The sequence below is a fragment of the Chaetomium strumarium genome, assembly GCF_033439665.1.
Source record: "Chaetomium strumarium strain CBS 333.67 chromosome Unknown B0T15scaffold_3, whole genome shotgun sequence".
In the NCBI taxonomy this organism is placed as follows: Eukaryota; Fungi; Ascomycota; class Sordariomycetes; order Sordariales; family Chaetomiaceae; genus Chaetomium; species Chaetomium strumarium.
This window is the reverse complement of record NW_026944431.1, coordinates 3,460,143-3,474,780: the sequence shown is the minus strand read 5'-3', so window position 1 is coordinate 3,474,780 and position 14,638 is coordinate 3,460,143. Positions and strand designations below refer to the sequence as shown.

The 14,638-nt window shown below is 60.8% G+C and overlaps 3 protein-coding genes across 3 annotated transcripts; 2 read left to right on the top strand and 1 right to left on the bottom strand.

The window, feature by feature from the left end:
* Window positions 1-239: 239 nt before the first annotated feature.
* Window positions 240-7,714, bottom strand: B0T15DRAFT_484525 (uncharacterized protein; the record flags this gene model as incomplete). The annotated part of the gene is made up of 5 exons (XM_062866229.1): window positions 240-2,012; window positions 2,085-2,159; window positions 2,248-6,809; window positions 6,888-7,011; window positions 7,076-7,714. 5 exons carry the CDS (start codon window positions 7,712-7,714, stop codon window positions 240-242), a joined length of 7,173 nt encoding a protein of 2,390 aa, XP_062723168.1.
* Window positions 7,715-8,735: 1,021 nt separating this feature from the next.
* B0T15DRAFT_395186 (Alpha/Beta hydrolase protein) lies at window positions 8,736-9,814 on the top strand (the record flags this gene model as incomplete). Its single annotated transcript, XM_062864767.1, has 3 exons — window positions 8,736-8,861; window positions 8,930-9,086; window positions 9,162-9,814. The coding sequence occupies 3 exons, from the start codon at window positions 8,736-8,738 to the stop codon at window positions 9,812-9,814; spliced, it is 936 nt and encodes a 311-aa protein (XP_062723167.1).
* A 1,098-nt stretch (window positions 9,815-10,912) lies between these two features.
* On the top strand, window positions 10,913-13,355 carry B0T15DRAFT_530061 (cytochrome P450). The gene is made up of 6 exons (XM_062869148.1): window positions 10,913-11,053; window positions 11,112-11,321; window positions 11,372-11,808; window positions 11,883-12,051; window positions 12,220-12,697; window positions 12,770-13,355. The coding sequence occupies exons 2-6, from the start codon at window positions 11,183-11,185 to the stop codon at window positions 12,966-12,968; spliced, it is 1,422 nt and encodes a 473-aa protein (XP_062723166.1). The 5' UTR covers window positions 10,913-11,053; window positions 11,112-11,182; the 3' UTR covers window positions 12,969-13,355.
* The last annotated feature ends 1,283 nt before the right edge of the window (window positions 13,356-14,638 follow it).

Below are 14,638 nucleotides of genomic sequence, written 5' to 3'. Positions count from 1 at the left end.
ATTGATTCGGGAACGTTAACTCAAGGTTACTCATGCTGCTTGCAGTTAGAGGAGGATCAATCCCATTGAAAGCGACGGATTTTTGGAAGTTGACGGCGCATCTACGCAGCACCGCCTGTTACTGTGCACTACTTGAAGAACAACCAGAGATGAATCCATATCCTGCGCTATACTAGTACTAATAACTACCTAATCTCAGACACCCCATAGTAATTACCTTATCTTTAAACTCAAAAACCCTATTTCGCCGCGGCGCCCTTCGAGTTGGCCGGCAGATCCGGCAACTTCCCCACGACCTTATCGGCCAGCGCAATCAGCGAGCTGGCATTGGTGATATCCAGCGTGGTCAGCTCGACGCCGAGTTTGGTGCGGATCCAGTTGCGCAGCTCGACGGCCGACAGCGAGTCGAGCCCGTAGGCCATGAGCGGCCGCCCGGGCTCGACCTCGGACTCGAGCCGCAGGATCTTGACAAATTGCGCCGCCAGCGCGTCGACGCACGCCCGCGCCAGCGCGGGCCCCTCGGCCCCGGACTTGTGCATGGCCTTGAGCGCGCGCACGGCCTGGTCGGCCGCGTCGTTGCTGCTGTTGCTGTTGCTGCCGCCGTCGAGAGCAGCCTCGTCCTCGCTGCTGCCGCCGTGCCCGTGGCTCGCAAACAGGTAGGCGAAGCGGGGCTCGCGCGCGAGGTCGGCGCTCGCGGCGTCGCCGGCCACGCGGAGCGGAACGGCCACGCCCGTGATCATCTGGGCGGCGCTGGGCGGGCTGATGGGGCCGTGGTCGGGCGACTGCTGCAGGACCGAGTGGGTCAGGATGCGGCGCAGCATGGTCTCGCCGATCGGCGTCCACTGGCGCTTGTCGAAGCGGACCTCGAGGCCGTCGTCCTGCTCGGCCACGTAGCCCACGTCCTCGATGACGCCGAGGTCGACCGTGTGGGCGCGCAGGCCCAGCGCGCGGCGGTAGCTCGCGAAGGCGTCGAGGAAGGTGTTGGCAGCCGCGTAGTTCGCCTGGCCCTTGTTGCCGATGATGCCGGACGTGCTCGAGAGCATGGTGAAGAAGTCGAGCGCGTGCCGGGGCCCGGCCTCCTGCGACGCCACGTGCAGGTTCCACGTGCCCTGCACCTTGGCGTGGATGGCGGTGCGGTAGTCGTCGAGCGTCATGGTCTCGAGCGGCCGGTCGCGCAGGACCATGGCGCCCTGGACGATGCCGCCGATGCGCGGACGGGCCGTCTGGAACATGCGGCGCACCGAGCCGAGGTCGCCGACGTCGCCCTTGGCTTCCGACACGGCGCAGCCGTAGAAGGCACAGTTGCGGATGATGCGCGCCGACGCCTCGTCGGCGATGCCGCTCCGGCTGTTGACAATGATGTGCTTGGCGCCGTGGCGGGCCATGTGCGTGGCCAGCGTGCCGCAGGCGCCCTTGAGGCCGCCGACGATGAGATACGAGACATCCGGCCGGAGCTGCAGCTTGCGGACGGCCGGGCGGGCCAGCACCTGGACGTCTGCGTCCTCCTTTTCGTCTCCCTTCTTCGAGTTTGAGATGACGATCTTGCCCAGGTGGCGCCCGCTGCGGATGTACTGCAGCGCCGCGGGCACGTCGTCAAAGCCAAACGTGGTGATGGGCCGGATCGGGCGGATGTGGCCGCCGTCGATCAGCACAAAGAGCTCGGCAAACAGGCTGGCGATGCGCTGGTCGTGGATGTCCTTGGTGAAGGACATGTCGACGGCGCGGAACGAGCAGTTGCGGTCGAAGGGCTCCATGGCCAGCGTGTTGCGGTCGACAATGTCGCGCTTGCCGATCTCGACCATGGTGCCGCCGTCGGCAATGATGCGCCACGACGCATCCAGGAGCTCGCCGATCAGCGAGTTCACCACGCAGTCGACGCCGCGGCCCTTGGTGAGCCGCATGATCTCGTCCGCGAACTTGGCGCTTCGGGACGAGAACATGTGGTCGCGGGGGATGCCATAGTTGGCCTCGAGGAACTGCCGCTTCTCCTCAGTGCCGACCGTGACGTAGATCTGGCCGGCGGAATTAGTCAGTGAGCAATTCAACCAACTACCTTACTAGTAGTAGTAGTGTGGGGGACAGACTTCAGCCTTCTTATACTGCGCAAGCTCAATGCAGGCAATTCCAACGCCCCCGGTGGCCGAGTGAATCAGCACCGACTAAATATGCATTGGTTCAGTCAGCCCAGTCCCAGCAATCTGGACCAAGAATTTCAAGAGAATACGAGGGCGAGCGGGCAACACATACCTGGCCCTCTTTTAGGTTCGCCATGTGGTAGAGGGAGTACAGCGAGCACAGGTAGACGGACGGGATCGTGGCCGCCTCCTCAAAGGTCATCGTGTCCGGGATCGCATGGCAACGCTCGACAGCAACCCTCACGCGGTTGGCATAGCTGCCGGGCTTCAGAATGCACACTCGGTCTCCCGGTCGGAAGCGGGTGACGCCGGCGCCGAGCTTCTTGACGACACCGGCGCACTCGAAGCCAATCATGTACTCGTCTTCGGGGACGATGCCCATCGTGGTGGCGACGTCTTTGAAGTTGACGCCCACGGCCATGACTTCGACCTCGATGTGGCCGTCCTCGAGCGGGTCCTCGTCGTACACGCCCGTCTCGCACCACATCAGGCTCTGCAGCGTGCCGAGTCGCTCGGCATGGAGCTGTAGCTGGGCGCGCGTGCCGTGGAAGTCGGTCGGCACGGGCTCGAGGCCCTCGGTCTCGGCGCGCTTGAAGGCGTTGATGGCCCGGTCGGGCACCAAGCGCTGCACATAGAGCAAGCCGTCGCGCTCCATGTATTCGGTCTCTTCCTGAGCGGCTGGCGTAGCCTCCTCGTCCTCCTCGTCCGCCTCCGCCTCGCTGATGTTATTGGAGCCACGCCCGGCGGCGACAGCGTCCAGGACCTTGCGGATGGCGCGGCCCGTGTCGGCCGAGCCGACGCCGTTCTGCACATCGAGCGTCACCAGGCGAGCGCGCTCGTCCTCGCGCCGCGCCACGCGGAACAGACCGTGCACCATGGCCCTCTCGGGCTCTGTGACTGTGATGCGCTGTCCGGCGCCGGCCTGGCCCTGCGCGCCCTGCGTCACCCACACAACAGGCTTGCCGCAGCCGACGAGCTCCTTGACGGCTTCCCACTGCTGCGGCGTGCTGATCTTGGAGAGGACAGGGCCGACGAGCTCGTCGAGCACCAGCACCACGTCTGCCTCTTGCTTGGAGGCTGGCGGGAGGGGGAAGCCCTGCTGCTTCACGTTCCAGCCTGCCTGTTGCAGCTCACTTCGGATGGATGATCCCAAGGGAGAGGGCCCATCTTCGGACAAGCGGGCGACAAGCAGGTTGTTGCCACGGTTTGCGATGTCGAGCCCGGCTTGCTTGTTGGTGTGTTGTTGTTGCCAGAAGTACGCTTGCCTTCCGGTGTCACCGTGAGTCGTGGAAGACACCTCCAGTATCGAGCTGGCCAGGACACCAGCCGCCTTGCCCACGAGCCGGTGCACCACGTCCCGGGTCCAGAACGCTTTGGTCCAGTCGAGGGACTTGACGACGTCTTCTGCCTCGTCGGCAGCCAGCACGGAGCTGCTCGAGCTGGCCGTCGGTCCCGAGTCTCCCGATTCCGAGGCCGAGGACGAGGGCGAAACCACAGGGCTGCTGGACTGGTCTCCGGGCTCGCTGTGGGGGCTGCTAGCGTTGCTGACGGCCCCCCTGGCGTCTCCGTGGCGGACCAGTAGAGTGAAGGCGGCATCCGCGAGGAAAGGCTGGATGCTTGCGACAAAGTTCTGCAGCGGCGAGGAACCGGTCTCCTTGGAGGTTTTGATGATTACCAAGTCGTACACGGCATCGGCGGGAATGCCCAGCGCCTCCCCCGCGTCGGTTGGGTTGACGACGAGGAACGAGGTCCGGGCCCGGTCCTGCAGCCGTTCCTGCACCGTGACCATGGCGCGCGCGTCGGTCGAGGCAAAGTCGTAACGCGAATAGGCCGACCTGCTGCTGCCAGCCTCGGCCGCCGCAGCTGCTTCCGGGAACCAGAGGCTCGAGCGATCCGCCGCATCCAGGTTGACCTCGAGCACGCGGAGAGAAGGCGTCTTGTGCGCGACGAGGTCGATCAGGCCGTCCACCCGGTCCTGCCCGGCTGCGTTCTGCAACAGCAGCTGGTCCTGCGACAAGAGGGTCACGTCGGGCTTCCACTCGACGCGCAGGAACGTGTGCGGGTCTGGGCGCGGCGGCACGTCCAGCTTGAGGTAGTTGAGGCCCCTCACACGCATCACCAGTCGCCCCGTCTCCGAGTCGTAGACGGTCGTGTCGGCGATCCAGCTCTTGTCCTGGTCGCGGCGGCCACGGCCGGAGTAGGTCGAGTGGGCGACCGAGCGGCCCGTCGTCAGGCGCGCAGGCACCTTGTTGATGACAAAGTCGTCGATCACGCCCGGAATCATGACGTCCTTGACGTTGCCGCGCTCGCCCTCGGCGTTGCCCGGGATCGGGGTCTGCAGACAGCCGTCGAGGGCGGCCGGGTGGATGGGATAGTACGACTGCGGCGTCCAGCGCGAGGGCGGCGGCTCCAGCGACAGCAGCGTGCGGCAGGACCGCTGCCCGCTGACGGCTTCGATCTGCAGCAGCCGCTGGAAGGCGGGCCCAAAGTCCATGCCGATCTCGCGCTCGGCCTTGTACCACAGCTTGGGTCCCTGCGGGTTCTGCAGCGGCGGCGCCGCCTCGGGATCCGCGCTGGCCACCTCGTCCTCGATGGCGTCCTGGATCCGGGCGAGGCCCCAGCAGTGCTCGCGCACGAGGTCCTCCTCGCCCGGCAGCGTGCTCGAGATGCGGAACTCGTGCCAGTGCTTGTCGCCGGGCACCCGCGTGAGCGACAGCGTCAGCATGACGTCCTTGTTCTCCTCGATGACCAGCGCCCGGCTGAACTTGACGTTGCGGAAGCGGTAGCAGAGGTCGTTGGGCGCGACGCCCTCGAGATTCTCGACGGCGCAGTGCTTCTGCCACATGGCCTCGAGCGCGAGCGTCACAAAGCCGGCGCCGGGCATGATGGCGTCGCCGCCCATCTTGTGGTCCAGCAGCCACGGCACGTTGGCCGCGCTGAGCCGGTTGCGCCACGTCGGAGCCTGCCACGGCGTGCCGAGGATCTTGCTGCCCAGCAGGTCGTGCGCCACATATTTGCGGAAGCGCCAGTCGCGGCTCGACACGTTCTCGTGCCAGTACTTGACCGTGTGGTTCCACGTGTAGTTGGGCAGGTCCACGACCGTCCGCACGCCCTCGTCGTACCCGTTGACCACGCTGAGGTCGATGTCGGCGCCGCTGATAAACAGCCGCCCCGCCGTGTCGAACAGGGACTTGGCCGGGTCGTTGCCGCGGGACCACGCCGCGCCGTAGACGACTGCCGGGGCGCCAGAGGAAGAGGCGCCGGGGAGTGCCTTGATGACCTGCGACACAGGTCCCGCCAGCGCCCCCGACGGGCCGATCTCGATCAGCACGGTTGGCGGGTTGCGGTCCGTCAGCATGGCCGTGAGAGCCTCCTCGAAGCGCACGGGCGACACCATGTTGGCCTTCCAGTAGGCGGCGTCGGCGGGGCCTGTCTTGAGAGCGCCCGTCACTGAGGAGTACATGGCGACGCTGCTGCTGCTGCTGTCCGTGTTCTCGCCGGGGGGCTGCAAAGGCTGGAAGGCCGGGTCCGCATGGAGCAGGTGCTCGTACTCCTGGCCGATGGGGTCCATGAGCGCCGAGTGATAGGCGAGGTCGACCTGTAGGAGACGCGCAAAGTGCCCGGCAGCCTTGACCGCGTCCTGCAGCGTCTCCAGCGCTGCCTTCTTGCCCGAGATGGTCACGCTGGACGGGCTGTTGAAGCACGCGATCCAGGCACTGCCCGCGTAGTGGCCGTCCTCGAGGAACGCCTGGGCAGCCTCGGGCCCGAGGCCGACCGCCAGCATGCCGACGTCCTTCTCGGCCTCGTGGCTGCGGTTGACGGCGGCTCGGCCGCGGTAGAAGGCAGCCTTGATGGCACCCGCGCGGTCCAGTAGTCCCGCGGCATACGCGGCCGCGATCTCGCCGGACGAATGGCCCACCACCTTTTCGGGGCGGACACCCCAGCTGTCGAGCACGTCCAGCAGGCACAGCTGCAGCGCGGTCACGAGCGGCTGCGAGAACTCGGGTTGGCGGAGGTGCTCGGCCGAGCGCGCCTCGGTGAGCTCCTGGACGATCGACCACGCCGGGGCTGCCTCGAGCGCCTGCTGCCTCTGCAGCACGGCGTCCAGCTCCTCGAGGAGACTCCGTGCGCGGGGAAACAAACGCACCAGCTCGGCCCCCATCTGTGGCCACTGCGCGCCCTGGCCGGTAAAGACGAAGCCGACCCGGGGTGGCTGCGCGCCCTTCTTGGCGGCCACGAATGCCTTCTCGTCGATCGCCCCGGCCGAGCGCGTGGTGACAAAGGCGCGGTGCCACAGCCGCGTCCGCCGCTCCGACAGGGTATAAGCCAGGTCGGCGAGCCGCACCCGCACCCGGGGGTTAAGCAGATGCTTGGTGAGTGCTGCCACATTGCCGTTGAGCGAATGCGCGTCGTTGGCCGAGAGGACAACCACCTGCGGCCGGGCGGTCGCGTCATCTTCAGCCCCGTACTCTCCTTCTTCCTCTTCGATCTCTTCGTCGGCCGCACTGTAGTACGACTTGACGTGGTGGGTGCGGTCGAGGGGAGCCTGTTCCACAATGGCGTGCGCGTTGGAGCCGCCATACCCGAACGAGTTGACGCTGGCACGCCGCGGTGCGTCTTGCGGCCAGGGGATGGCGTGGCGGAAGGCCTTGACCTTGTTGCCCACAAAGTCAACTACCATACCGGGAAGAATTTGGTCAGCGTATAACTACTATATAGTATGGGTTTCGGGTTAGGGAATGCGACACATACTCTTTGGACTGGGGTTGATAAAGGTTGGGTTTCCGGGGATCATGCCGTGCTCGATGGCCAGTACAGCTTTCAGCAGACCCGAGATGCCCGCCGCCGGCTCCGAGTGTCCGATGTTGCTCTTGATCTGGACGACGGTGTAAGTGGAAACGGAAACTGGACTGCACAAGCTCCTAAGAACTTGGACTTACCGAGCCAATAATCAGCGGCTTGTCGGCTGGGCGCGTCGGTGCGAAGACGGAGCCTGCTCCGCGCACCTCGGTGGGGTCACCGGCCTGAGTGCCCGTTCCGTGGCATTCCAGGTAGGTGGTGAGGTTGAAGTCAGAGATGCCGGCGTTGGCATAAGCCTGGCGGATGGCGAGCGCCTGTGCGTCCGAGTTGGGACTGGCGATGCCCGCAGTCCGGCCATTGCTGGTGTTCGCCGTACCCAGCACGACGGCGCGGATGGGATCGCGGTCGCGGATGGCATCGGCCAGGCGCTTTACGATGACGGCGCTGACGGCCTCGGCTTTGACATAGCCGTCGGCGGCCACGTCAAAGGTGTGGCACAGCGCCGTGGGCGAGTGAGCACTGCCGACGTTGCCGGCGTCGATCATGTGCTCGGGGCTCATGTACATGTTGCTGGTGGCCACGATGGCGGCCTCCACCTCCCCCGTTGACAGGTACCGGCACGCCATATCGAGCCCAACCAGGCTGCCGGAGCAGGCCGTGTCGATGGTGGCACTCGGCCCGCGGATGTTGAGGAAGTGGCTGAGACGGTTGGCCAGGATGGCGCGCCCTACGCCAAGCGCGTTGTTGGCTGGCCGGTCTTCCGGGTCACGGTTCTGCATGTCGCCATAGTCGGACGCGTACGAGCCGACGAAGCAGGCGACCGGCTTGCGCTCGAGCCGCTCGAGGGGAATCCCCGCGTTTTCCAGGCTCTCATACACGACCTCAAGCATCTGACGCTGGTTCGGGTCCATGGCGACGGCCTCGGTGGTTGACACCTCGAAGAAGGACGCATCGAAGTCGGCCGGATCGACGTCCCCGAGAAACATGCCGCCGGCCTGCCGCATGGTCCGTGGCTTGTGGCTGCCGTCATAGTGGCCCTCGAAACGGAAGCGCGTCGCGGGCACCGTGTTGTCGGCCACCGACCCGGCGAGCAAGAAGTCCCATAGCCGCTGTGGATTGTTGTTGCCGCCGGGCAGCCGGCAAGCGAAGCCGACGATGGCGACGGGCTCCTGGCGAAACTGAGGGTTGGACATGCTGTCTGCCGGTATGTCTCAAAATGTAATATGTTGAATGTTCGGAGTGCTTCGTCGTGCCAAAAGCCATGGCCGAGGGAGGAGGTCGGGATGGTTATTAGTATGTGCGAGCGATGCTGCCGACGACCTCTGCGTGTCTCACCACCATCAACCATTGTCACTTCGTTATCGGTTTCGTTGTGGTGCTGAGCCGTCCCAATGTGCTCAACACTCGAGCTGTCGATGTTTTCTTACCTTGCATATCGCGCGCCATGGCCCGAAGGGCGCCTTGTCGTCCACAGCATAATCGTCAAAGGATGACCCGGCAGAGGGATGCTTGTGCGAGGGTCTCTCGGCAGGCTGACCTTGCAGGTGTAAGCATGGCGAGATGCAACCGAGATCCCGTAAGGTGCGAATATCCAGCAATGCCGAGAATGTTACCTTGGAGGTCATCGGTGCGGCCAACGGAGGGCCCTCTCTTCAAAGGCTTACGCCGAGTCTTTTGGCCCGTCTTGTGCGCGTATTGCCCGGATCTGAGCCGTCTCGTCTCTATCAGCTCTTTAGTCGTCAGTCCGTACAGCAGCTTTCTTGTCTGAGTTTACCGAGCAAACTCGCAAAGGTTTGCGCCATGGCCGTCACTCCTTCTAAGCCGCGCCATGAGGTCGTCACGTGTAAGACCATCGACGGAATCACGCTGGAGGGATGGTTCTATCCGGTCGAGGGCCCTGCGCCCGCTATTGTGATGACCCACGGTGTAAGTCAATAACAGTCCGTGAGAGTGGCGTCAGCTTGCTGATGCATTCCCTTGGGCCCTGGGGGCAGTTCAACTGCGTCAAAGAGATGAGTCTCTCGGACACAGCCGAGGGCTTCCAGAGAAGAGGCTACAATGTGTACCTCTACGACTCCCGCAGCGTCGGAGCCAGCGGCGGACACCCGCGCAACCAGATCGATCCCCTGCAGATGGCCGAAGATGTTTCAGGTGTGTTGGCATCGCCTATACTGTCCCTGACCCTCCTGCCGCCGCCTCAAGCAGCTGACACCGCACCGGATACAGATGTTGTAAGCCACGTGATGTCACTGCCGAGTGTTGATCCGGCCAAGGTGTTCCTCTGGGGCATGTCCCTGGGCGGCACCGTCAGCGCCGTGGCGGCCATCGTGGACCGGCGGGTGGCTGGCGTGCTGATGGTCTGCCCCATCTTCCACTTTGTGCGGCCGGACCGGAGGACACGCGCCTTTGCGCAGCTCATGCGCGACCGCGTCTCGCAGCTTCGCGGCAACGAGCCATACACGCTGCAGCCGTTCAACAGCAAGGGAGAGAACCCGATCGGTATGGCCGGTGCCGGTGGCCCCGGCGGACGCGAGGCCTACGTGCTGATGCGCACCGCGGTCGAGCGAGGCCATCCGAGCTTTCGCGACCGCATCACCCTGCAGACCTACCACAAACTTGCCCTCTTCCAGCCCCTCCCGCTCATGGATTTGCTGGAAGAGGTGCCTGTCATGATGATGGTGCCTGAGCTTGACGACATGTCGCCGGCCGCCGATCAGCGGACGGCCTTTGAGCGTCTGCGGGTGCCCAAGAAGATGTACTTTGCCGAGGGCAGGGGCCACATGACCATTCTCACGGGGGAGGGAACCGAGGACATCTTCGAGGCCATGGTCGGCTTCTTTGACGACGTATCCTCGTCGCGCTTTGTGTCCGACTCCTGAGTCCTGACTACTGAGCGCAACATTCATCTGAGGGGATGTTGACTGCTTGGCTGCGGGCTGCGGGCCGCCGGTAGTTCTGCGAACCTCTTTTTGCGCCACGATCAAGTTCAGAAAATCTTATCTTACCAATGACCAATCATAACGTACACGCTGACCGTTCTGATGAATTACACATCATGCGTCGTCGGCAGTGGACAAACGGGCAGTGAACCTGTAAGGTATGTCGGAAGTGGGACAGGTTATCGACCAAAAACGCGTTTGGTGCAACAGCCCTCGAATCATGAGCAATACCGGGTATTACGGCCAGAACATGTACGGGTACTTATAGGGAATACACGGAGCTGCGGTATCTTTGAGAGCGCTATAACACCTTCATTGTAATGTGGATTCGCATGTGGTTTGTAATTTACAACACCCCAGGGGATAAACTTCTAAACTCAGTCGGATGTAACATGATGTGACACCATCGTATTTTATCCATACAACGATCCCGACGCAACTGTTCACTTTTGGGAAACCTCCAATCTTCAACTTCAATTGAGCGTTCCCTTGAACCTTGGCTACCACCTCGCTGCTGCTGCAAGTCAGATGTAACGATGCCAGCGGCAAACTCAACAATAGTAGCGACCCAAAACCACCTAAGCAATTGCTCTGCTCATGATAAGCCGCCGGCCATGACAATGCAGCTGGACCGGGGCCCACTAAAGGCCTCTCGTGCTCAAGGTAGCGGCAATGCTGACGGGACTGTATCTTACAACACATGAACGCCCTTTGATTATGCCTCCGAACCGCTCGGGGCATCTTGTGCCCGGCCATGAGTTATCGATTCCATGCATGCAGCTCATGCCAGGATCATGACCCATGAGAATTCTCATGACCGCTCTTGACTTGCGTTCCTCCTCTTATGGTCGCCTTTAGGCTGTCTCTAGATCGAAGACATGTCGATGGGCAAACCGGTCCATGCATCTTCTGATCAGCGATATTCAAAGTGATCCGCATCTTTGGTTATGAGATGGAGTTCGCGAAGCACCATGCAACTTCGGACAACTTCCTCCAACAGGCCGCCTGTGTAGCCGGAGCCGGTTTCCTAATCTACGCCGTTGGCGTTGCTGTCTATCGAGGTCCGTAATGTCAACTGAACTACTATACCAACGAAACCGCACAGCACTGAACTGACTCACCTTCTTGTGTCAGTCCTTCTCCACCCGTTGGCAGACATTCCGGGCCCAAAGCTTGCAGGTGAGAGAGCCATGCATCTCACAGCCAACATTACTTGGGGGGTGCTGACAACGCGCAGCCATAACGACGTGGTATGAGAAGTTCTACGATGTGTTCCTCGGGGCTCAGTATTTCCGCCGCATCGAGGAGATGCACAGGCAGTACGGTCCGATTGTCCGCATCCGGCCCGACGAAGTGTCGTTCAACGACCCGGATTTCATTGACGTCCTGAGCCCGGTGGGGGGCAGGAGAACCACGAAGCCGCCTCTTGTGGGCTTAAGGACAGGGAGTAAGAGATATGTCAACCATCTCCAGGCGGCGCTGACCATTGGCCGCCAGTCCCCGACTCAATCACGGGAACCATCGACCACGACGTGCACCGCAGGCGGCGGAATGCCATCAGTGGCTTCTTTTCCGTCGCGAGTATTCGGCGGCTCGAACCCATCATCGCCGAGCATATGGAAAGGATGTTTGAGCGGATCGATTCGAGCATCGCCGCAAGCAACACCAAGTCCGCAGTCTTGAGTATGCACCAGGTCTTCCGCGCATGCACGAGCGACATCATCACGACGTATGCGTTCGGCGAGAATCAAGACATCCTCAGCGAAGACGACTGGGGCGCGGCCGTCACCGCCGGCAGTAACACCTGGCATAACCTGACTCACGTCTTTGCAGCGTTTCCTGTAGTACTGCTGGTGATGCGCAACCTGCCACAGTGGGCGCTGCGGCTCTTCATTCCGTCCCGCGAGCTGAACGACCTGATGGAGAGAAAGGAGGTCTGATTTCCCTCTTTCTTTCCCCAACTAACGAAATCTGAAAGGTGCTAATATCTGCTCTCGTAACTCTCCAGTGGTGGGTCAACAAGGTGCGCGCTATCCGGCAGTCCCCTGATCCGGCACGCTTGAAGAGCACTATCTTCGAGGGCGTCCTGAACAGCAATCTGCCAGACGAGGAGAAGACGGACGCCCGCCTGGCCCAGGAAGCGCAGCTGATCGTCTTCGCTGGCGAGGGCACCGTTGGTAAGTTACTATCACCCCGTCTCTCTTGTTCCAATAGGAAGCAAAGAAAGAGAAAAGAGAAAAGGGAAAAAGGAGTTCGGCTTAAACGACGGGGAAAGCGGTAGAGGGGGAGAAGGAAAGTAAGATACGGAAGAAAGGCTAGCTGACCACAAGCCACCTCGCCACTAGCCTACACTCTCAACGCTGCCCTCTATGAGCTCCTCGCACATCCGGCCGAGTACCGGCGCGCACAGGAGGAGCTACGCGCCGCCCTTCCGGCCGGAGAAGTAGCCCCATCCTTCGCGCAGGTCGAAACCCTACCTTTCCTCAACGCCGTCATTCATGAGACGATGCGCCTTCACCCGGGCGTGGTGTCACGCCAGGTACGCATCGCGCCCGATCAACCCATCGTGTATTCTCCGGGCGGCCTTAGCCGCGGCGAGAAGCGCGGCGGCATTGGCTCGGGCTTGGGCTTGGGGGCGGCCGCCACGGAGAAAACGTACATCGTGCCGCCTGGCATGTGCCACAGCATGTCGACACGTGCGATGCACCTGAACGGCGACGTGTTCGACGAGCCCCTTGCGTTCCGACCACAGCGCTGGCTAGACGATCCGTCGATCGGGCGTGCATTTATTGCCTTTGCCAGGGGCACACGGAATTGCATCGGGTATGTGATTTATCCCTCTTAATCCTCCTTCTTTAGGGTGAGAAGCTGACAAGCACCTCTCGCAACAACCAGCAAGGACATGGCAAAGAAGCTGATGGGTAAGGTCCTAGCAACCTTGCTCCTCCGCTACGACATCTATAGCGGGCAGGACGGCCCCACGCTCGAGTTGTACGACACAACACGCGAGCGCGACATCGATGCCAACTACGACATGATTATCCCAATGCCCGCCAAGGGGAGCCACGGCTTGAGGGTTCGCGTGCGGCGGTGAAAACCCGGGCGTCTCCTGAGTGATCAAGCACCCTTTCAAGTGGAAACAGGATCAGAGATGCTGCGCGAAGGTATTATTGGGATGTGGCAAATGTGAGGGTGCGCTCGGCGGCTTAGCAATGTCTTGAGTCAACAAAAACCAGTTGAGATAGATACTACATAAGGTACCTTTAGGTAGTATGATCATGTTGTGCGCCTCAAGACCGGAAACGTTTACCCATTCTCCCATTGGTTCCTCTGGTGTAGTCCGAAGAGTGTAATAGATCGGAGCACCAACAAGAACACAGGAAGATATTCTTCATTCCATTAATACCTTAGTTAGGCCTTTTCGCCTCTCGAATGAGATAGGGAGTGTTTAAACACCGAATAACCCCGTGGTGCACCGGCAGATGATCCAATCATTGATTGAATCCCCTGCGCGGCCAGCCTCCAGGTACTAGTAGCTTAGCCCTAATAGGTGTAGGTAACCTCATCGATCGACTTTTTTTCCTCACCAACCGCTCTAACGTCGTGCGACGATATTGGAAGGCTGATTCCCGGTCACGAGGTTAAACTATAGGAATAAGGTGCTTATCATTATCGCAGGGAGATATTGGATGAGAGGCCGAATCAGTTACTAGTGTGTTTCAGACTCTTTATTTCACCTCTCCTCTTTTCTCTATTATATTTCTCTCTTTCTTTCACCCTTTCTTGTTCCTCTCCTTCCTTCTCCCCTGCCTTCTCTCCTTCTTCGCCCCACTCCCGCCCCTTCTCTTCTTTCCCCTTCTCTTCTTTCCCCTTCTCTTCTTTCCCCTTCTCTTCTACTTTTCTTTGTTTTCTTCTCTTTTCTTCTTCTTTTGCATTCTTCTCTGTTATTTTTCTGCTTTGCTTGAATTCTAAAAATCTTGACGAGAGCTATGTAAATTGAGTTTGGTGTACGTACCCTTTTGACCATAGGGAGGCTATATGCAACTACGTGACTTGCACTAACTAGAAATGGTAGACACCTTTGGCTCCATGCTCAGCACCTTACTTCCAGGTTCCCTGTCTTGGATTAGGACTAGAGTGCAGACCGAGAGCTACGTCGACAGGCCACACCGACTCGCACGCGGTAATCCAAGCCGTCGCCGGGCGGGTCGTGCGAAGGCCAAGAGGAAGGGCGCGGGCTAAGGGGGGGTTGCGCATATGCGGACTACATCTCACGTAAGATTGGTATATTAGTTGAGCCGAATGGACGGACGATCATTTTCACTGTACGATACAGAACCTTGGACGCTTCTGCACGAGAGAATCACACCCGTGCATCAGTTATATGTGTACACTGAAGTGTGTATTAAACGGGCTGGAGTCCCGGCAAGGTTGACTCTCCCAAATCGACTTAGACTAGCTATCAAATCAATACTGTTATCGTCTCCAATGTAATATCGTGGTGCGGATCCCTACACGGTCCTGGTGACGTTTATTGATCTGGAAGACCCTGGAACTGTCTGATCCAGTACCCGGAACTCGCAGAGGGCTGTGCATCGTTCCTGGGACGGGTTGAGTCTTGACACGTCATGACTAGGTACCCCACGATCAATACATGATAAGCACAGGGAATGCGGTAGGGTAAGTAGCACGGTCCGGGATCTCAGTCCGACTGTCTCACCATGAGGGGATTGAATTGCGGGATTATGGTTACGCCGTCTTAGA

What these genes read in the sequence shown, in the direction of transcription:
- B0T15DRAFT_530061 (XM_062869148.1), top strand. Translation starts at nt 11,183, where the DNA reads ATGCACAGGCAGTACGGTCCGATTGTCCGCATCCGGCCCGACGAAGTG. An exon ending in TGTGGGCTTAAGGACAGGGA is followed by an intron (nt 11,322 to 11,371) that starts GTAAGAGATATG and finishes ATTGGCCGCCAG; the next exon opens with TCCCCGACTCAATCACGGGA. An exon ending in GGCACACGGAATTGCATCGG is followed by an intron (nt 12,698 to 12,769) that starts GTATGTGATTTA and finishes CGCAACAACCAG; the next exon opens with CAAGGACATGGCAAAGAAGC.